This window comes from Dipteris shenzhenensis, chromosome 4, assembly GCF_047967505.1.
Source record: "Dipteris shenzhenensis isolate YYH24624 ecotype China chromosome 4, Dip_SZ_1.0, whole genome shotgun sequence".
Lineage (NCBI taxonomy): Eukaryota > Viridiplantae > Streptophyta > Polypodiopsida > Gleicheniales > Dipteridaceae > Dipteris > Dipteris shenzhenensis.
The window spans coordinates 40,842,572-40,865,883 of NC_141599.1; the positions used below are offsets into that span (position 1 = coordinate 40,842,572).

At 44.4% G+C, this 23,312-nt stretch overlaps 1 protein-coding gene across 1 annotated transcript; it reads right to left on the minus strand.

The window, feature by feature from the left end:
* Nucleotides 1–312: 312 nt before the first annotated feature.
* LOC147902869 (pentatricopeptide repeat-containing protein At4g39530-like) lies at nt 313–7,239 on the minus strand. The gene is made up of 2 exons (XM_087373871.1): nt 7,044–7,239; nt 313–6,922 (listed from the first exon to the last, which is right to left on the minus strand). The coding sequence occupies exons 1-2, from the start codon at nt 7,204–7,206 to the stop codon at nt 3,213–3,215; spliced, it is 3,873 nt and encodes a 1,290-aa protein (XP_087229997.1). The 5' UTR covers nt 7,207–7,239; the 3' UTR covers nt 313–3,212.
* Nucleotides 7,240–23,312: the final 16,073 nt, after the last annotated feature.

Consider the following 23,312-nt stretch of genomic DNA (forward strand, 5'->3'; position numbering starts at 1 on the left):
ACAAGCGGAAAGTGAGAAGATGCCAAAATAGTGAATACCACCTTCTAGACTTTTCTTGCTTCCTAAATAAGAGACCATTGATATAGAAGGTTGAAAGAAAATTGACAATGGAAAGACAGGGGTGCCCAAAGAAACGATCAGCATGTTATGCATTGAAGTAAATAATCGAAGACTTTTGGAAGAGACCATCTTACATCTTACATTCTTTAAAGAACCATCCATGGCACATCCCAAGATGTATATAGCACCTTATTATAAAATAATATGGATCAACAAATTATTACATTTATTTATCCTATTATCATACCCCCACAGAAACAAGAAAAATTAGTTCTTAGGACTCCTTAATATGTCGATTTGGTTCAATTTATTAAATCTTTCACATATATATGGATCAATTCCTTATGGCAACGTGATAGCAAGTAAGTTGTAACCTCTAGTGTGCAAGCCATTCATAACGTGCATTCTAAGGGGCCCCTTTCATCAACTTTCGAGCAGGGAGGTATAATAATCGACTTGTCCTCCACTGCTACAAGAAGATAAGGAAAAAACACCACTACTTCTCTAGAAAGAAAGAACACTGTCGCCTTCTCTATTATAGCGGATCCTTGGTAGGTATATCACCCCCTTAAAACCTTGTTTCGATCCGACTTTCTATTAGGGAGAACAAGGGGATCCCTATTCTTCATGGTTTAAGGGTTTTAAGGATACATTCACACCAATGGGAGTCACTTCATTCGAACACCCCATTCCTCTCAAAAAGCAAAGACTTATGAGAAATTCCTTCCCCGAGAACCATAGAATCAAATCTCACCATCCTAAAAATTTCAATAGAATCGGAGACCAAAAGCTTCCTAGGTGGCATGTTAACAGTTCACCAGTTTGTAGACTCTCAATGCGCTGGCTTGCAAGTCCTCAAGCACCTCTCTTGCACTGGCCATTGTTGCATCATTCTTGGTCCACATGATGTCTGTCTACACAGCATTGTCTACCCATGTGTGATGTCTCCATCCTTATCACACTCTTGTCTTTATTGCAACTTAACCTTCTCTTCCTCCTCCTATCCTTGTGGTAAATTGTCACCACTCCAATATCTGTGAAGAACCAAACTTCTAAGAATGTAAATGGATGCAAAGCATGCAAGATTTTGATACTGATTGGGCCCTCCAATGGGTAAGAGCGCCCTCATGAGGTGAGAGAAATAGATTGCGGATGCATGCAATGTGTGGAAAGAATGCTACGTGAGATCACAATAAAGAGGGATACCCTTTCAATAATGTCCCTTGAGATCACTCAAGGTCCATCTTCACATTTAAACCTACCCTTAGTCTATGATCCATGCATCTGATGCACCCTTTCCTTTCCTATTACCCCTTAGGACCTAGGCACGTGGGTTCACATCTTTATTAAACAAATAAGTGTTACATGTCAGAATTTGGTTCCATCTAAAGCAGTGGCTGGCTTCTTGGCTGCCACAATAACTATTCGTCAGTTTGCAGATCCTCAGGGCATCAGTTTACTGGTCCTCCGGCGTCTCTCTTGCACCGGCCGCTGCCGCATCACCCTTTGTCCACGCAATGTCTGTCCATACAGCATTCCTTGCCTGTGTGTCGAGGTCTCCCTGCCCACTGAACCCTCTGCAGGTATTGCAGCCCCATCTTCTAATTCCTCCTTCCGCCCCAGTGGTAAATCGTCACCGCTCAGTGCTCTGTAAGTCTGGATCTTCACATGTTCCCATTTGCTTTTTTGATAACAGGAATAATATGCTGAACTATTAACTTGCTGCTCATTGTTTTGCCGGGATTGCACCCTACAATAGCTGCCAAATGTCTTGCTTTGAACTGCACGTACGCCGCCAATGGGGCTATCTATAGGACCTGTAAACCGTTACCCTGAGAATTTGTGCCGGCAACGGTCGGTGCAGATCCTCAGGGCATCGGTTTGCAGGTCCTCCAGCATCTCTTTTGCAATCTGCAGCTGCCACATCACCCTCTATCCGCGCGATGTCTGTTTGTATGACACTTCTTGCCCGTGTGTTGAGGTCTCCTTGCCTGCCAAACCCTCTGCCAGTATTCCAACCTGATCTTCTAGTTCCTTCTTCCGCCCCTGCATAAAACAATATGAGAAAGCCCTCTCCTAAGAACCACAGAATTGGACCTCCCTACCAGATCTCAAAATTTCCAATTAATTCGGAGGCACATGCATAAGCAAAAAACTTCCTGGGTGCCACGATAACAGTTCATCAGTTTGCAGATCCTCAGGGCTTCGGTTTACAGGTCCTCCAGCATCTCTCTTGCACCGACCGCTGCCACGTCACCTTCTGTCCACACGATGTCATCCGTACGACACTCCTTGCCCATGTGTTGAGGTATCCCTGCATGCCGAACCCTCTGTCGGTCTTGCAACCTGATCCTTTAATGCCTCCTTCCGCCCCTGGTGAATCGTCACGGCTTTGTGAGTCTGGATCTTCACATCTTCCCCTTTGCTCTTGCGATATCAGGAATAATATGCTAAGCTATTGACTTGCTGCTCATTGTTTGTGCCGAGATTGCGGCCTACAATAGATGCCAAATGTCTTGCTTTGAGCTGCACGTATGCCCCCAAGGGGACTATATATAGGCCTGGATGCCCCCAAGATGGCCAACTGGCAGCCTGATTGACCAACATGATCTGTAGGGCAACATCGCTCACCTGCAACGGCCCAACAAGGGTGCCTTATTAGCCGAGCAATTCATCCCCAAGGCCCGATAAATGGCCCATTTTCCTCTTGCCATTCCTTCCCACAATAAGGGCCGCCTGGCAGCAGCCTCTTCTGCCCCACCAAAGGGGCCATGATTTGGCTAGACTCCACCCTTAAATCAAGGCCCATATCTGGCCCAACGGATAAAGAACACCATGGCTGTCCATAAGACAGATCTGCCCTCCGGAGTGGATCTAATAGAACACGACGGAGGGTGGATCTAATAGAACACGAGAAGGATCTTCTATATGCTGACCAATTGTCCCTCATAAATCCCCTATCTTCATACAAGCGTCAATTCCCGGTGCTTTTGTCATATTCGCACTTACATGTGGGAGTGACCCTCGTTCTACAATACTTCCTCATTTTGAAGGAAAGTCTTCCAGCTTTGCATATATATATTTTGCTTTGGGAATGTCTTGTATCAGTCCACTAACTCTGCTCTTCCACATTGTCTTTTCACTCTCATTCTCTAGACCTTCTTGTCTTCCTTCTGCATGTGAGCATTTGCATAGATATTGGACATCACAACATAAGCTGCCGCATCCTTTTCATCCAATTGTACTGCATGTTCAAAGGCTAGTCTTCCAAGCTCCACATTACCCCACTTTTGACAAGCACCCAACACTGTCTGCCACACCACAAGATCAGGATGGAAAGGCATCTTCTTCACCATGGCTACTGCCTTTTCTAATTGACCTGCACGGCCAAAGAGATCAATCATGCCATTGTGGTGCTCAAGAGTTGGGGTGATGCTGTAATCTCTGCTCATTGCCTCTAAGTAATTCTGGCCCTTATTCACTAGACCCATGTGACTGCATACAGTAAGGACGATAGAGAATGTGACCCCATTTGGCTTTATCTCTTGTCCTCTCATGCTCTCAAGCATATGGAAAACCATTTCACTTTCTCCATGCTGGGCATATCCTGCAATTAGTACATTCCACGAGACCCTGTCTCGGACTAGCAGCTTGTCAAATGCTTCCCTTGCTTCTGCAATTGAGCCACATTTGGCATACATATCCACCAAGGTGTTGCCAACAGCAAGATCTCTTTCCAGCCCCTTTCTGACCATCTCAGCATGGATTTCTCGGCCCCTATCTATTGCTCCTATTGTGCCACAAGCTTTTAAGCTGCAAACAAATGTAACAGCATTTGGAGAGAGACCCTCTAGTTGCATCTGTTCAAGACAGTTGAGTGCTTCCTCACCAAGCTCATACTCGGCATATCCTGCAATCAGTGCATTCCATGGGACCTCATCTCGAATTGGCAGCATGTCAAATGCTTCTCGTGCTTCTGCAAAAAAGCCACATTTGGCATATGTATCCACCAAGGTGGTGCCAACAACAAGATCTCTTTCCAGCCCCTTTCTGGCTATCTGAGCGTGTATTTCTCGGCCCTTGTCCATTGCTCCTACACTGCCACAAGCTTTCAAACTGAAAACCAATGTCACAGCATGTGGAGAGAGACCCTCCAGTTGCATCTGTTCAAGACAGCTGAGTGCTGCCTCACCAAGCCCATCCTCAGCGTATCCTGCGATCAGTGCATTCCATGAGACCTCGTCTCGAGCTAGCAGCTTGTCAAACGCTTCCCGTGCTTCTGCAAGCGAGCCACATTTGGCATACATATCCACCAAGGTGTTGCCAACAAAACGATCTGCTTCCAGCCCCATTCTGCCAATCTCGCTGTGTATTTCTCGGCCCTTGTCTATTGCTCCAATGGTACCAGAAGCTTTCAGGCTGCAAACATATGTGACAGCATTCGGGGAGAGACCCTCCAGTTGCATCTGTTCGAGACAATTCAGCACTTCCTCACCAAGCCCATGCTGGGCATATCCTACAATCAATGCATTCCATGAGACCTCATCTTGAATTGGCAGCTTGTCAAACGCTTCCTGTGCTTCCACAACCGAGCCACATTTGGCATACATATCCACCAAGGCCCTGCCAACAGCAAGATCTCTTTCCAGCTGCTTTCTGGCGACCTCAGCATGTATGCCTTGGCCCCTCTCTATCGCTCCTATACTGCCACATGCTTTCAGGCTGCAAACATATGTAACAGCATCTGGAAAGAGACCCTCCAGTCGCATCTGTTCAAGACAGTTCAGTCCTTCCTCACCAAACCCATGCTGGGCATATCCCCCAATCAGTGCATTCCAAGAGACCTCATCTCGAACTGGCAGCTTCTCAAACACTTCCTGTGCTTCTGCAAGCGAGCCACATTTGGCATACATATCCACCAACGTACTGCCAACAGCGATATCTCTTTCCAGCCCCTTTTTTGCTATCTCGGCATGTGTTTCGCGGCCCTTCTCTATTGCTCCTATGCTGCCACAAGCTTTTGGGATGCAAACATACGTGACAGCATTTGGGGAGAGACCCTCCAGTTGCATCTGTTCAAGGCAGTTCAGTGCCTCTTCACAAAGCCCATGCTCCACATATCCTGCCATCAGTGCATTCCACGAGACCTCATCTCGAACTGGCAGCTTGTCAAACGCTTCCTGTGCTTCAGCAAGCCAGCCACATTTCGCATACATATCCACCAAGGTGTTGCCAATAGCCAGATGTGTTTCCAGCCCCTTTCTGGCTATCGCGGCATGTATTGCTCGGCCCTTCTCTACCGCTTGTATGTTGCCACAAGCTTTCAAGCTGCAAACAAATGTGACAGCATCTGGAGAGAGGCCCTCCAGTTGCATCTCTTGGAGACAGTTCAGTGCCTCCTCACCAAGCCCCTGCTCGGCATACCCTGTGATCAGTGCATTCCATGAGACCTCGTCTCGAACTTGAAGCTTGTCAAGCGCTTCCTGTGCTTCTGCAAGCCAGCCGCATTTGGCATACATATCCACCAAGATGTTGCCAACAAAAAGATCTGTTTCCAGTTCCTTTCTGGCTATCTCGGCGTGTATTTCTCGGCCCTTGTCTATCGCCCCTATGCTGCCACAAGCTTTCAAACTGCAAACAAATGTGACAGCATCCGCAGAGAGACCCTCTAGTTGCATGTCTTGGAGACAATTCAGTGCTTCCTCCCCAAGCCCCTGCTCAGCATACCCCCTGATTAATGCAGTCCATGAGAACTTGTCTCTAACCGGCAGCTTGTCAATCGCTTCCTGTGCTTCCGCAAGCGAGCCACATTTGGCATACATATCCACCAAGGTGTTGCCAACAACACGATCTCTCTCCAGCCCATTTCTGGCCATCTCCGCGTGTATTTCTTGGCCCTTTCCTAAGGCTCCTATGCTGCCACAAGCTTTCAAGCTGCAAACAAATGTGACAGCATTTGGAGAGACACCCGCCAGTTGCATCTGTTCAAGACAGTTCAGCGCTTCCTCACCAAGCCCATGCTGGGCATATCCAGCGATCAGTGCATTCCACGAGACCTGGTCTCGAACTGGCAGCTTGTCAAACACTTCCCGTGCTTCCGCAAGCGAGCTACATTTAGCGTACATATCCACCAAGGTATTGCAAACAAAAAGATCTGTTTCCAGCCCGTTTCTGGCTATCTCGTCATGTACTAGTCTACCTCTTTCTGCATCTTTCAGCCTAGCACAAGCCTTCAATACTGTGACGAACGTATACTTGCTAGGGCGTATAGAATCCTCTTGCATTTTCTGGTAGAGGAGGAGGGCATGCTTGGAATCTCCAAATTCAATATAGCCCCAGATGAGAGAATTCCAAGAATAGTCATTCCGATCAATCAACTTGTTAAAAACCTGCTGAGCATCCCACATGCTTCCCACTTGCACCAATATTGGGACGACATAGTTACCAAGAGATCTATGGTCTTCCAGTCCATTTTTGCACAGGTACGCATACAATCGCTTGGTACACGCTAAATTTTTCTTTGTTCTGCATTTATGCAAGATGCATGTAAGGTTCTGAACTGAAGGCGGCTGGGGCATCCGTTCCATAGAGGCGAGCGCCTCCTCTAAGGTGACCTCACGCAATTCTTGCGCTTTAGATGCATTGACATTTACTCCAGTCTTGCCAAACTCCTTCACCAAGCCATAGTCTTGGGCCTGACCAGTGGATGCTTTGGGACTTTTCTCTAGCAAGTCTTTAACCCAACCTGGGTCGTCCCATACGTCTATCCACAGTGACTCCTTGGTAATCTTATGCGACGATCGTAAGTTTTTCTGTGAGGGATCCGTGACGTACTCCTTCCATAAGCGCTCGCCTGAACAACCTGCGAAGCATGAACACAGCGAATACAATGGCCATGGCAAAATCTCTGTTTTCCCCAATCGGGAAAAATATAAGCAGCATAAGTAAATTACTCATGAATCTAAAGTATCGGACGGCAGTACCTGAACGGGAACATTCGTCCACCGATTGGGGGGAAGCCATGGGAGAGTGAGGGGTTGAATGCCTGCCCAGATGAGCTGCCAACGAGTAGGATTGTCGGAAAAGCCCGAGGATAGGACTGTGTGAGTTAGTTGCGGTTGTGTCGAACAAATGACAGGGATCCATAGCCAGAAGAACTTTGAGGATCACAAGGAGAAGTGATGGATCATGATCATGATCATGATGGCTCCCCGCTCGTGGGGAAGGCTCGGCACGATGATGATGATGATGAGGACGATGATGATAATGATATTAGAGCACCTCCCCACACTCCCGCTCGTGGGGAAGGCTCAGCAACTGACCGCTGCATCGCCAAGCAAGCCCATCCCAGCATTTGTCCCTCCCCACACTGGAGTGCCAAGGCTCGCGCAATAAACAGAGCATTGATTACAATGCTCTGCCCCATTTCCATTCGTCAACAACAGTCTATGCGCCATTTTCATTCGCCAAGCCCCTGACACACGTTTCCGCAGCTCCATATGCTGAGCGAGAATCTTGGAAAACTAGAACTCTAGCCTAACGCTGCAATGTTGGACTATGTTGCTCACTCAGAGTGCTAGCCCTCCTCTCTTAAGGCTGGCATCCATGTCTCGGTATGTATGCATTACACACCTAGGCGGATGTTTTTATCAAGAGATGAGATATTGTCCGCTCGACATTACCCTTGGATTAGATTTCCCACAATGGACATCCATGCATAGTTGAGGCGATGTATGGGATATCGATAAGTGAGCAAGACACTCTTTCACTTAACACTACCCGCCTAACGTTCATGGCGACCAAGCATGGCTCATGGACAAGCACATGGCATTGCCTTTCTGGCAAGGTATTGATATGTCTTCTATCACTTTGTAATTGTACAAGAACACGAGGTGCTAAAATAAGTACATGTGAGGTCACCATGCAAGGGTGTGATGTAGAACCTTGATAGTGAAGGGGGCCAACATTGTCGTCTATCTTGCTTGCGATAGGAAGGATGCAACTAAGGAGCGGCCAAAAGAGTTGTGGAAATCTGGCTATGGTGTCCTTGTGTGGGTGGTGCAAGCAAGTAGAGTGTGCTTTTAATTATCCTTGTTAATCCGAAGTTATAATATATATAGGCATGCTTGACCTATCTCGATAAATAATGTTATAGCAAAGAAAGGAATCTTTTATTAATGCTTGAAAAAAACCCCATACAAATCAGCTGTCAAACTAGGGCTCATGATGGTAAATACAAAAACAAGACCTGATCCAGCCTGCCAACAATCCATGCTCACTGCCTAGGGACTGTCCAGATTAGGGTCTAACAACCAGGAAGGTGCCTATACATCCAATGAATATCTCCCGTAGAGAATGTGTAGAATATGGCTTGGGCCAAGCCTTGCAGAAACATTCCTGCCGCTCAATGATCTCTCGTGAGCTTGGAACGTCTCGCTCCCAATTGGTGCGCAGGGTGAAGATAATGTCTTGCCATATGGCTATTAATGTAGTCGCCGGTGGAACCTATTGCATCATCTAACAACAACAGACGACCCAGATGTTCAACACAATGATGTTGGACACTGTCTCCCATACACTCTCCTCCGATGAAAGTTGTGGGCAAGTGGGGGACGGTGGTACAGCATCGAGGAACTCAATCTGAAAGACCTGCTCACCATGGATCTTGTAACCTGGTGAGATAAGATCAACATAGAAAGCATTGCTTCCCTCTGTAAGCCATGCCACCGTCCCCCACATGAAATCCGTTTGCATCCTCTACGTCCTAGCCACAATCTGGAAGGCTATTGTCCAAATGCTCTATGCCACATGACACCTCTATAGGCAATGTGGGATCTCATCTCTAGCAAACCATCCATATAGTGAGCACATCTATTTGAGCCAGGGACCGGTGGGTAGGCCACCATGAGCCACCATCCTAAAGAAGTAAGAAATATTCCGTGGTCTTAGATTGGACCATAGCCGTGACTAGAATCAGCTAACCACCTCATTGGGAACCTCCTAGTCTAGCCAAAGTTGCTCCGTCGAGGGGTCCATGTTACTGCATTCAACTAAATGTGTCTACGGATGCGGGTCGTGTAAGAAAAGAAGGGCACCTCCTCTCTCATGTCCAAGTGTGCCACCCGAACTGGCCACAACCACTCTCTTGGATCCCACTGGGATGTCCCTAAGAGGCTTGCCCTCCCATAGCCAGAGACACCAAAGCGCTCCTCCTGTGGTTGGATCGAAGAGTAAAGGCCTGGGGTGGCTAGCTTCACCTAAAAACCAATATGTTCGAGGGTAAGTAATGCGGTCGGTTATGCCACACTCTACCCAACTGGCCAACAATCCTGATCCTTTGTCACTCTAAATCCTCCAAGGCTGCCAACTCCCTTGAATCCCTCTCTGACTCCACCTACAAGAGGAATCCTAAGTCCAAGGGCTGCACAACCCCTTCCATGACGACTCAGGGATCACTACGTCGATCTCGGCAATCTGTATACTTGCTCCTCTCAAGTGAGAGAGTGCCTATGATCTGGACTCTCTATCCCTAGGAGCTATCTCTAGGAGCCAAAGGATCTCGTTGGGCCAATGTCCCAGTGTGTCCATCCAATGCGCGTCCTCTGCCCTACATTCGCATCTCTGGCCTTTGGGTGCCAAAGAATTGATTCTCTCTCAAATTCCTCCCTGCAGGAATGGCTAGACCGGTGGATCAATCCCCTTGAAATTGTGCACCATACCCTAATCGGGCTCCTCATGAATGGGGATTGTTAACAAATTGGTTAACAATATGCCACTGCTAGTTAAGTGATGTGATTTGATGGACAATGGCAAGTCCATAGAGCCAGGATGGTGTCTTGGAGCTACATGGGCCCAAGAGGATGGTAAAAGAATGAGAAGGGAGAGTGGTATCCCCTTCAAAAGGTGACTTGTATAAAAGGCCAAATGGTTGACTTTGGGCTTCATCGTTGTTTGCACAAGTTTGAATACAAGCTCCCTCTTCTATGCCAAGAGAGTGTTTTGTTTTCTCTTGTTTCCATTGTAGTGCCCTTGTGTCACTCCATCCCCCTTTACTCTCCTCTTCCCTTCTCCTTCCTCTTCTCTTCTCCCTCTCCTTCCCTTCTCCCCTCTCCTCTCCCCTCTTCCCCTTCCCTCTTTCTCGTGTGAAGACACATTGTGAAGACACATTGTAAGAATTCGGAGGCCACTTGAGTGATACTTGCGAACGGCTCGTGCCTTGCATTGCTTTCCCAAGGAGTAGCTTGGAGTGGAGGCTCCATTGACATCTCTTCAACATCCCCATGATATGTGAGTCACCGCCGAGACCCATAACATTTTTGGCGCCGCTATCGGGGAATGGAGGTATGCTTTTGCATTGCAATTTGTCTTCCTTCGTTATCTACCCATTGCACAAGGCTTCAAGCTTAACTTGGAGCTTAAATTTAAGCTTTGTTAGTGGAGTTGTTGTTGAGATATCGAGCTCCACTCATGATATGCCAAGGTGACCGTTGTGCATTTATGTCACCGACTTGTTAGCTACAAATGCGGTTGGTACACCGCCCATGAATAATAGCTGGATGACATCTATCTTTATGTACTCTAGTTAGTGGCTCAGTTAGTATGCCACGTAGGTTAGCTGAGTTTGGTTTGAGACCCACATATAGGGTTCATCTATTCCTTTTGTACTTAGAGAGAGTTCTTTTGGCTTTCACAACTAAGAAGAGGAAAACTGTTTTCAGCCTCCACCTTTGTGTGTATTCCCCCATTGTGTATGTGAGAAAGCTACAAGTGAGACTCCTTACTTCTCTCCCACTCTCTTCACATGGTATCAGAGCTCGGTTCGTGGTAAGGAGCTCAAGAAAGCAAACCAAGTTCGCGGTGTCTTGGTAAGAGGATCAGTGTTGCTTTCCTTTTTCGAGTTTGGGAGCAAATCTCTGCAGGTAGCATAGCCGAAAAGTGCAAGAGTGCACTGGGGATGCCCTTTGTGGTGTGGCGAGAGGGTATTTTGAGGCCCGTTTTGGTGGCAGAAGTTTTCCGCAGGCACTCAGAAAGGTGCCCTGTTTTTGCTGTGTGACCACTATTCTGCAGGTCGGTGAAAAGTTACTGTAGAAATTGCATCGTATGCCTATCCGGAGAGATATTAAGAATGCCAGAATCATTCTTATTGCCTGTTGATGCAAAATCGTCACTAGGAAAGTGACTGTATGGTCAAATACCACTTTCGTCAGTTTTGCACATTTGCCCTTTTGAGATAGAAGTTGTGTTTTTTTGCAATGACAGAATATTTTTGCATTGTTCTGTAATGGCGTCTGATGCTCTTTCACAGATAGTCACTGAAAATCTTGACAAGAACAACTTCCCAGCATAGAAGTTTAGAATGACGAATTTCCTTAAGGGGAAAGGCTATTGGGAGTTCATTACTGGAGCTGAACAAGAACTAGTTGTTCCTAATGTTCCCAATCAACAGGAGTTGCAGGCATTTAAAGGCTGGCATGAGAGAGCCAGGAAAGTTATGTACTGGCTGTCTATCAATATTTCAGATTCTATGATTGTGCATAGTCAGGATGCAAGCACGCCGAAGGAGGCATGGGATAGTTTGAAAAAAATGTATAGCACAAATACGCAAGCCAGGAAAATGTAGCTCAAGCGGGAAATGCATAATGTGCAGAGAGAAAATATGAGCATCAATTACTACCCCATGAAGGTGAAGAAGATTGCAGATGCACTTGCTTCCATTGGGTTGCCAATGGAAGATGATGATTTAGTTTCTGTGACCTTGAATGGTCTAGGAAAGGATTATGCACAGTTTCAGACATCCATTGCCGTCTGTGAGAATTTTCCTGATTTTGGAGAGTTGATTGCTCTTCTAATTTCTGAAGAGCAGAGAAATGGTGGTGCATCTTCTTCAGGAGGAACTTCAAAAGAAGCTATCTTCTACTCAAATGCTAGAAGAGGTAGAGGCAGAGGTAGAGCAGGCCGATCTGGAGGCCATGGTAGAAATTAGAATATGCAGCAAATTCAAGAAAACCAGTCCTATGGAGGAGGACGTGGTAACCTTAGAGGCAGGGGGAGCCAAAGAGGTCGTGGTGGATGGCAGAGAGGCCAAAATGCAAACAACAATGTTGAATGCTACTACTGTGGTAAAATGGGTCATATGGCTAAAGATTGCTACAAAAAGCAGAATGACATCATGAATGGAAAATTGCAGCAAGGCAATTATGCATCCTCTAGTAGACAGGGTGATGACAGAAATGAGCATTTGTTTATGGTGTAGCACATGACCAATTCTGTGACAAGTGCAGAAGAAAGTAATGATGTGTGGTATGTTGACTCAGGTGCGTCAAACCACATGACAGGTTATGCAGAACGGATGCAGGATGCAAGGAAAATGGAAAGACCAGGATTTGTGGAGATTGGTGATGATACTGCACATCCTATTGTGCAGATTGGTAAAATTCCTTTGTCTATGTAGGATGGGAAAAAGAAATACCTGTCTAATGTATTTCACGTCCCGAATATCACCAAGAACCTGGTTTCTGTTGGTCAAATGGTTGAGCAAGGCTTGCAGGTCAGATTTAATCCTCATGGATGCTTTGTTGAGGATATGAAAAATAAAGGTCACTTGATAGCAAAAGGGAAGAAGAAGGGCAGGATGTTTACGTTGGATGTGGACATGCCTGAATTGAGTGCAACAGTGTTTGCACATGGGACCGGTGTAGTTGCAGATATTGATATCTGGCATAAACACATTGGTCATGTTAATGTATAGCAACTTAAATTAATGCAGGCCCAAAATATTGTTGCAGGATTGCCTAAGTTCAAGGTTGCAGAAATGCATAAGGTATGTGAAGCCTATCAATTTGGAAAATAGGCAAGGAAACCATTTCCTAGACATGTTCAAGAGAGTAAGAGGCCATTGGAATTAATCCACTCTGATGTGTGGACTACTAAAGCTGCATCTATTGGAGGCTATCATTATTTTGTCATTTTTATTGATGACTACAGCAGAAAGTTTGGGTGTATTTTATGAAAAAGAAAAGTGAAGTGTTTGGGCATTTCAAAGCTTTTAAAGCTATGGTTGAGAAAGAAACAGGCCTACAAATAACATGCCTAAGGTCAGATGGAGGGGAAGAGTACCTCTCAAATGTGTTTGCAAAAGGTTCCTATAGGAGCATGGCATAAAGCAGCAATATTCATGCAATCATACCCCATAGCAAAATGGACTTGCAGAAAGGAAAAATAGGCATATTGGAGAGGTATCTCGTGCCATGCTCAACGAAAAAGACCTGCTAGATTATTATTGGGCTGAAGCAGTTGCTACAGCAGTCTACATAATGAATAGGACTCCCACTGCAGCAATACATGGCATGATGCCAGAGGAGAGGTATACTGGTAGGAAACTAGATATTTCTCATTTGAAAGTTTTTGGTTGCATTGCCTATGTTCATGTGCCAGATGAGTTGAGATCCAAGTTGGATCCAAATGCTGAGAAGTGCATCTTTATTGGTTATTCTCTGCAGCAGAAAGGGTATAGATGCTATAACCCTTCTACTCATAAGTTTACAGTGAGCAGAGATGTTGTTTTTTATGAGATGAGCAATTGGTATAAAGCAGTAAATGTGATTGATAATGTAGATGCACAAAATGGTAACGCTGCACAGAATTCACAGTAGCAATCACAAAATATTGGTGGACCTATAGTGTCCTCTAGTAGTGGTTCACATACTTTGCCATGGACAGGTAGATTGAGATCAGGAGAATCTCCTCAAAGCAATGCAGATAGTGGTATGCAAGTATCACAAAAGGGAAAAGAGAAAGTAGATCAGCCCATGGTTGATGTGAATGTAGGTCACTCTTATGTGGATGGTGAATCCAGTGGCTCAGAAAAGAGCCTTGATGATGAGTTGGGTATTCAATCTGTTGTTACACTTGGAGTAAGGAAGACAAGGGATGTTTTGATTTACAGCCATTCACTATGCCTATATGGTCAAAGTGATACATGAACCAAAACCCACTTCTTTTGAGCAAGCCATGGGAAAAGAAAAATGGGAGAAAGCCATGGATGAGGAAATGGATGCCTTGGAAGCTAATGCTACATGGGAATTGGTGCCTTTGCCTAAAGACAAGAATGCAATTGGCCGCAAGTGGGTCTATAATGTGAAGCACAATGCAGATGGTTCTGTGAGCAGATACAAGGCAAGATTAGCTGTCAAGGGGTATGCACAGACATATGGCATTGATTATGAAGAAACATTCAGTCCGGTTGCAAGGATGGCAACCATAAGAGCAGTCATTGCTATGGCTGCATCAAAGGGATGGTCTTTACATCAGATGGATGTAAAGAATGCCTTCTTGCATGGTGATTTGCAAGAAGAGGTCTATATGGAGCGGCCACCAGGTTATGTTCATGCTGTTCATCCTGAGTTTGTTTGCAGGTTGAAGAAAGCCTTGTATGGCTTGAACCAAGCACCCAGAGCATGGTCTAACAAGATAGGACAGTATCTTGTCACTATTGGCTTTTAGATTTCCACGGTAGATTTCTCACTTTATGTGAGAAAAAACGAGAAATGTATTATGCTGCTTGTCATTTATGTTGATGATTTGATCATCACAGGTGATAGTGATGAAGATATCCTTCATGTGAAAATGCTATTGAAGCAAAAGTTTGAGATGAAGGATTTGGGAGAGCTATGTTACTTCTTGGGCATTGAGGTGATTAGATCCACAAGTGGGATATGGCTCTTGCAGAGGTAGTATGGATTTTGAGGAGTTGATTGCTCTTCTAATTTCCGAAGAGCAAAGAAATGGGGGTGCATCTTCTTCAGCAGGAACTTCAAAAGAAACTGTCTTCTACTCAAATGCTGGCAGAGGTAGAGGCAGAGGTAGAGGAGGCCGATCTGCAGGCCGTGGTAGAAATCAAAATATGCAGCAAACGCAAGAAAACCAGTCCTATGCAGGAGGACATGGTAACTCTAGAGGCAGGGGAGCCAAAGAGGCCGTGGTGGATGGCAGAGAGGCCAAAATGCAAACAGCAATATTGAATGCTACTATTGTGGCAAAATGGGTCATATGGCTAAGGACTGCTATAAAAAGCAGAATGACATTATGAATGGAAAATTGCAGCAAGGCAATTATGCATCCTCTAGTAGACAGGGTGATGACAGAAATGAGCATTTGTTTATGGTGCAGCATATGACAAATTCTGTAACAAGTGCAGAAGAAAGCAATGATGTGTGGTATGTTGACTCGGGTGCATCAAACCACATGACAGGTCACGCTGAATGGATGCAGGATGCAAGAAAAATGGAAAAACCAGGAATTGTGGAGACTGGTGATGATACTGCACATCCTATTGTGCAGATTGGCAAAATTCCTTTGTCTATGCAGGATGGGAAAAAGAAATACTTGTCTGATGTATTTCATGTCCCGAACATCACCAAGAACCTGTTTCCTGTTGGTCAAATGGTTGAGCAGGGCTTGCAGGTTAGATTTAATCCTCATGGATGCTTTGTTGAGGATATGAAAAATAACGGTCGCTTGATAGCAAAAGGAAAGAAGAAGGGCAGGATGTTTACGTTGGATGCGGACATGCCTGAATTGAGTGCAGCAATGTTTGCACATGGGACCGGTGTAGTTGCAGATATTGATATCTGGCACAAACGCATTGGTCATGTTAATATACAACGACTTAAATCAATGCAAGCCCAAAATATTGTTGCAGGATTGCCTAAATTCAAGGTTGCAGAAATGCACAAGGTTTGTGAAGCCTGTCAATTTGGGAAACAGGCAAGGAAACCTTTTCCTAGGCATGTTCAAGAGAGTAAAAAGCCATTGGAATTAATCCACTCTGATGTGTGGACTACAAAAGCTACATCTATTGGAGGCTGTTACTATTTTGTCACCTTTATTGATGACTTCAGCAGAAAACTGTGGGTGTATTTTATGAAAAAGAAAAGTGAAGTGTTTGGGCACTTCAAAGCTTTCAAAGCTATGGTTGAAAAAGAAATAGGCCTGCAAATAAAATGCCTAAGGTCAGATGGAGGGGGAGAGTACCTCTCAAATGAGTTTGCAAGGTTCTTGCAGGAGCATGGTATAAAGCAGCAATATTCATGCAGTCATACCCCACAGCAAAATGGAATTGCAGAAAGAAAAAACAAGCATATTGGAGAGGTATCTCGGGCTATGCTAAATGAAAAAGATCTACCAGATTATTATTGGGCTGAAGCAGTTGCTACAGCAGTCTATATAATGAACAGGACTCCCACTGCAGCAATACATGGCATGACGCCAGAGGAGATGTATACTGGTAGGAAACCAGATATTTCTCATTTGAAGATTTTTGGTTGCATTGCCTATGTCCATGTGCCAGATGAGTTGAGGTCCAAGTTGGATTCAAAAGCTGAGAAGTGCGTCTTTATTGGTTATTCTCTGCAGCAGAAAGGGTATAGATGCTATAACCCTTCTACACGTAAGTTCACAGTGAGCAGAGATGTTGTTTTTGATGAGATGAGCAGCTGGTATAAACCAGTAAATGTGATGATTGATGTAGATGCACAAAATGGTAATGCTGCACAGAATGCACAGTAGCAATCACAAAATATCAGTGGACCTAGAGTGTCCTCTACCAATGGTTCACATACTTCGCCATGGACAGGCAGATTGAGATCAGGAGAATCCCCTCAAAGCAATGCAGAGAGTGGTATGCAAGTATCACAAAAAGGAAAAGAGAAGATAGATCAGCCCATGTATGATGTGAATGCAGGTCACTCTTGTGTGGATGGTGAATCCAGTGGCTCAGAACAGAGCATTGATGATGAGTTGGGTATTCCTTCTATTGTTACACCTGGAGTAAGGAAGACCAGGGATGTTTTGAGAGCACCTGGAAGTGAGCCTATTTTGCGCAGGTCTACCAGGGTTAGGTATCCTGTGGATAGGCTGAAATATGATGGATTTACAGCCATTCACTATGCCTATATGGTCAAAGTGATACAAGAACCAGAACCCACTTCTTTTGAGCAAGCCATGGGAAATGAAAAATGGGAGAAAGCCATGGATGAAGAAATGGATGCCTTGGATGCTAATGCTACATGGGAATTGGTGCCTTTGCCTAAAGGTAAGAATGCAATTGGTTGTAAGTGGGTTTATAAGATCAAGCACAATGCAGATGGTTCTGTGAATAGATACAAGGCAAGATTAGTTATCAAGGGATATGCACAGACATATGGCATTGATTATGAAGAAACTTTCAGCCCGGTTGCAAGGATGGCAACCGTAAGAGCAGCCATTGCTATGGCTGCATCAAAGGGATGGTCTTTACATCAGATGGATGTAAAGAATGCCTTCTTGCATCGTGATTTGCAAGAAGAGGTCTTTATGGAGCAGCCAGCAGGTTATGTTCATGCTATTCATCCCGAGTTTGTTTGCAGGTTGAAGAAAGCCTTGTCTGGCTTGAAGCAAGCACCTAGAGCATGGTCTGACAAGATAGGACACTATCTTGTCACTATTGGCTTTCAGATTTCCAAGGCAGATTTCTCACTCTATGTGAGAAAAAAAGAGAAAGGGATTATGCTGCTGGTCATTTATGTTGATGATTTGATCATCACAGGTGATAGTGATGAAGATATCCTTCATGTGAAAATGCTATTGAGGCAGAAGTTTGAGATGAAGGATTTGGGAGAGCTGCGTTATTTCTTGGGCATTGAGGTGATTAGATCACCAAGTGGGATACAGATCTTGCAGAGGCAGTATGGATTGGACATGCTGTCCAAATATGGGATGACAGGCTGTAAGCCTATTTCAGTTCCTTTGGAGCAGAATGTGAAGCTGAGCGCAGATGCAGGTGAGCTTCTGGAGGACCCTACTATGTACAGACACATAGTAGGAAGTTTGATTTACATGACTATTACTAGGCCAGATTTGAGCTATGCTGTTGGGTTGGTAAGTCAGTTTATGCAGGCTCCAAGGAAACCGCATTTGGATGCGGCTAGACGCATACTCAGGTATGTGAAGTCCACATTGTAGTATGGACTATTTTATGAGGCTGGGGTTCAGATACAGTTGCATGGATACACTGATGCTAATTGGGCTGGTAGCATTTCAGATAGACGATCTACCAGTGGATATGTGTTCTCTTTTGGGAGTGCTGCAGTCACTTGGAGCAGCAAGAAACAGCCTACAGTTGCCTTGTCGAGCACAGAGGCTGAGTACAGGGGTGCAGCAATGGCTGCATGTGAGGTAGCTTGGTTGCATAAGCTACTTTATGATATGCATCAGTCTACAGATGGGCCGGTTGTCATTTATTGTGACAACATGAGCAGTATACATTTGGCAAAGAACCCAGTCTTTCATGCTAGAACAAAGCACATTGAGGTGCATTATCACTATGTGTGGGAGAAGGTTCTAGTATGGTTTATGTCAGCACAGAGGATCAGGTAGCTAACATATTCACGAAGGCATTGGGTGCAGAGAAGCTGTGCAAGTTCAGAGACCTACTTGGTGTGCAAGAATTGGGATTGAGCTCAAGGGGGAGTGTTGAGATATTGAGCTCCACTCGTGATATGCCAGGGTGACCGTTTTGCATTTATGTCACCAACTTGTTAGCTCCAGATGCGGTTGGTACACCGAACATGAATAATAGCTGGATGACAGCTATCTTTATGTACTCTAGTTAGTGGCTCAGTTAGTATGCCACCTAGGTTAGTTGAGTTTGGTTTGAGACCCACATATAGGGTTCATCTATTCCTTTTGTACTTAGAGAGAGTTCTTTAGGCTGTCACAACTAAGAAGAGGAAAACTATTTTCAGCCTCCACCTTTATGTGTATTCTCCCATTGTGTATGTGAGAAAGCTGCAAGTGAGACTCCTTACTTCTCTCCCACTCTCTTCATAGTTGTAGGAGAAGAGAGAGGGAGGAAGTGAAAGGTTTGGATGGAAAAGTAGGAAAACTATTTTTTTTGGTTGGAAAGTCTTTTTGGAGCATTTGAAGCTTGTTTTTTTATGCTTTTTAGTGTTTTGAGTTGATAGGAACTTGATGTGTGAGATTGCCAAGGAGTGTATGAGGTCTAAACACAAAAAACAACAAAAAATGATGAATCTTGCTGAATTTTGAAATGGTTTTGTGTGGTAAAACTCACCCCTCAAGAAATCTTGCATTTTGGCATTCAAATGTTGTTTTTCTTTCAAGTTTTTTTCATTGAGTAGGTAGATTAGGTAGTTTAGCATCCCCCCATCACAAAAAAACATGAACAGAAACTTCCAAATCATCAAGAATCATAAAAAACTAGTCGGCAAAACTACGTGTTCCTATCCCCATGGGTTGGTGCAATAGCGCTATCTCGTCGACCGGCGCCATAACCGTATCCCACCGGTCAAACTTGTGTTGACCCATCACCATAGCTCTTTCCCACCAGTCAAACTTGCGTTGACGCGGTGCCATAACCGTATCCCACTGGTCAAACTTACATTGATCCATCGCCTTAGTGCTATCCTATCGATTGTTGCTTTAACTCTATCCCACCGACCTGACACATGTCAGTACCTAACCTGTTGCCCTAATTAATTACTGTCAGTTAGCTATCCGGTCGGCCAAACTTGCGTTGACCCATCGCCATAGCTCTATCCTATCAATCGTTGCCATACCTCTATCCCACCGACCGTTGTCTTAACTCTAGCCCACCAACTTGCTATCCTGTCAATCATTGTGCCATAACTCTATCCCGTCGACTTACTATCCCATCAGTCGTTGCCATAGCTCTATTTCGTCGTCCATTGCCATAACTCTATCCCACCAACTTGCTATCCCATTGGTTGTTGCCATAGCCCTATCCCACCGGTTGTCGCTTTAACTCTATCCCACCGACTTGCTATCCCACCGGTCGTTGCGATAGCCCTATCCCCACAGCCGTAGGGATAGCTCTGGGAACACAAAAATTAAAAAAAAGCACATGGAAATTGGGATCCCAAGAATCAAGAAATCATGAAATTTGCATTTAAATAAACCCCATTTTGCAAAAAAATCATTGGGATGCTACCACTATACCCGTTGTCCCTGGACCCTACCCTGTTGTGGCACAGGGAAGCCATAAGGTGATGCCACCCCTTGACCCCTTGCGAGGTAGACTCAACCTAGAATTGAGGCCTCCCCTGTGCCAATGAATACATGTTCTTGAGATCAGGAAGAGTCCTACAAGATCACCTTGAGCCTAAAGACGGTGCCTCAAATACCATCTTGTCAACCTCCATACCTACCTTGGCATCCTCACAGTTAGTAAGCTCAAAAGTCAATTCTCACTCATTGCAAGAACCACCACCAGGTGAATTATCAAGGCTCGGAAGAGTCCATGAGACACGGGTGAACCCTCCAATGTTAGAGCCTCAGTAGATGTGGACTCCATCCCCATTGATCTCCACTCTCCTACCCCATCTACAGTAGCAGCTACATTAAGGGAAACCTTTTCCAATATCATGGGAAGGTTTGGATTGACAGACCTAGTAGAGTGGCTAAACCCATTTGCTAGGCAGACTAATGCAATGTCAAAGGCTCAAATGCTAGCCCAACCACTAATGTCAGAAGCCATACTCAAGGAGCCAAGTCCCACAATACCTAATGGCAATCGACCCATGTCATACCAATTCTTTGATGATAGACAATCCTATGGGGATGGATTTGGACCCAGATTCTCACAAGGGTCCCACCATCTAGAGCAAAGGGGGCAGAGGAGTAACCTTGAAGGCGCACAGTTAAGACCCTCCACCTCAGAATCCCCTATGATGCCTCCTTGGTACCAAAACATGGGAGATATTCCCTACCCAACGAGTGCTCCATATAGGCCAATGCCTACAAGGAACATACCACTCCTCTAGTCTAACCTATTAGGCCCAACTTGACCCAAGTCACAATGCCAATGCCTAGTGGGCCTAGATCCTCCCATCCCAACCTTGTGCCATCCAATCCATGGAACCCTTCATCAGGACCATCAATGTATGGGACATCGCCCACCATCTCCTCCTGTATTGTAAACGGTCCTTACAGATGAAGCTATGAGAATCCTAGTGTAAGCACTAGGAAGGGGGGCTGCTGCTCCACCACCAATGTTTCTTAAAAGGGATAACAACCCCTCAAGGAGCAAGCCTATCACAATCTCCAAGCTAATCACCAAATTTGTAGGAGAAGGAGACCAAGTCGCCCATGTTGAGAGGTTTGAACGAATCCGTGACACCGTTGGTGATACTGGGGATCTAAACAAGGTCAATGCTGTTAGCTCGAGTCTTGATGGCAAGGTTGGACAATGGTTTAGAGCCTTAAACCCTAAGGAGAAAATAAATTGGGACACATTGTGTAAATCTTTCATTGTGGGGCTTGCCCCCCGTGGTCCCAAGTGGAACCCAATTAACCAACAGCAGTTTGAAACCAATAACCTCATAAGGGTAAGCGAAAGGATGACCCCTATGCTAAGGCATTTTTTATTCCCCTCTAACCATATAACACCGATCTCCTTTCTCTCCAGCTAGTACCTACACTCATGCAGTTGTAATCTTCAAGCACCTCAATACTTTGCACCATTGCCCCATCACAATTAGATATGTCAATTTTGTCATTTTCATGGTCAAAAGCATTGTGTTGTGTTCCATCATGGTTTTGTAGTACCCTTAGTTTTTAAGTAGTTGCTTTACTAAATTAGATCATCCCTCTTGAGAACCCTTAGGATTAAGGGATAGCGGTAAGGGCACTATTCTCAGCATGATTTTAGTATGTACATAATATGTGTGTGTGTGTGCGTGTGTGTGTGTGTGCACGTGTGTCCAACCCTCTAGGTGTGTGTGTGCATGTGCTATGTGTGTGAAGTATAATACAAATCCTCCCCAAAAAAAATAGAAGAAATAGCTCAATGTATTGGGAAGCATTTATTGGCCTTTTTGATTGTCTTGGACGATGATAAATTATGTTGGAATAGAAAACACCATGCATAAAAGGGGAGAAGCAGTGCATTAAAGATTTATTTATTTTTTAAATTACATGTTAAATGTATCATAAGTGTGGTTAGACTTGCAAAAAATGGACCACATACAAACGCCCCAAGCATTAATGATTTTAATTAAGTTCAAGGCAAGCTAGGCATAATTTATGTTTGTGTGTGTGTGTGTTTGTGTTATGGCTTTAATATTTGCTCTCTCCTCTCTCTCTCTCTCTCTCTCTCTCTCTCTCTCTCTCTCTCTCTCTCTCTCTCTCTCTCTCTCTCTCTCTCTCTCTCTCTCTCTAATAAAGTTCAAGGCGAGCTAGGCATGTTCCATTATACCACGAGTTTCTAAATACTCCAACGATACCATTTAGAGAAGTATGTGCAATTAATGATATATAGATTATGTGTTTGTAAAAAAACGATTATGTAGATGAAAATCCAAATAGTCGTGAGGAGTATAATTATAAATAAAACTTTGTAAGCTTTCTCAAATAGCAAGATATGTATACCACAATTAAGGGCCAAGCTCATGGCCACCTTAATAGGGATAAAAATGAGGAGGCACCTTAATAAAAGCAAAGGGAAAAAAACTAGGAGACCTTAGTAGTAAAAATTTGAAAATCAATTTGCATTAGTTTGGATGCTTTGCTAATATTTCCCAATTAATTTTGTATTGTTCTCAGCTCTCCCTTCGAGATCCCTTCCCTTTCTCCTACCTTCAATCAACCTCCTTTCTCTACATTGTCTGAAAGAACTTCTTAAAAAACTTGAAAGACCATGGTCCATACCCAACGAAAAATACACAGGAGAGAAAAAATGATGATTTAGGGGAGGCTTACCACCCAAAAAAATAGAAAACAATTGATCTTGATTTTCTATTGATCCATGAAATGCCACACAAACTTGAAACGACTCACTAGGGAACACTAAATAGCCACTGATTGCCTAATCAGAATCGATTAGAATTGATCGCCTAATCGACTGGCACGCTTGCCAGGAGGAGGAGGCAGTTGTTAGAAGCAAATGGGCTCAAGTCTATGAGGAGACAGTTATCAGAAGGAGGCAATGAACTATTGGCTTAAAAAAAATGGAGAGACAATTTGAGGGAGACAATGAGTTGCCCCAATGAACCTGTCTCTCTCTCATCAATTACAAATACTTTTTTTCAAAATAGCTTTACAATAAATTGAAGTCCCATCACATGACTTAGATAATGTTTTAAAATTCAAGCTGAATAATTTAAAGTTTGTTGACATTAATATTTTCAAATAAAGTTTGTGAATATTTAATAAAGTTTATTAGATAATTTTAATAT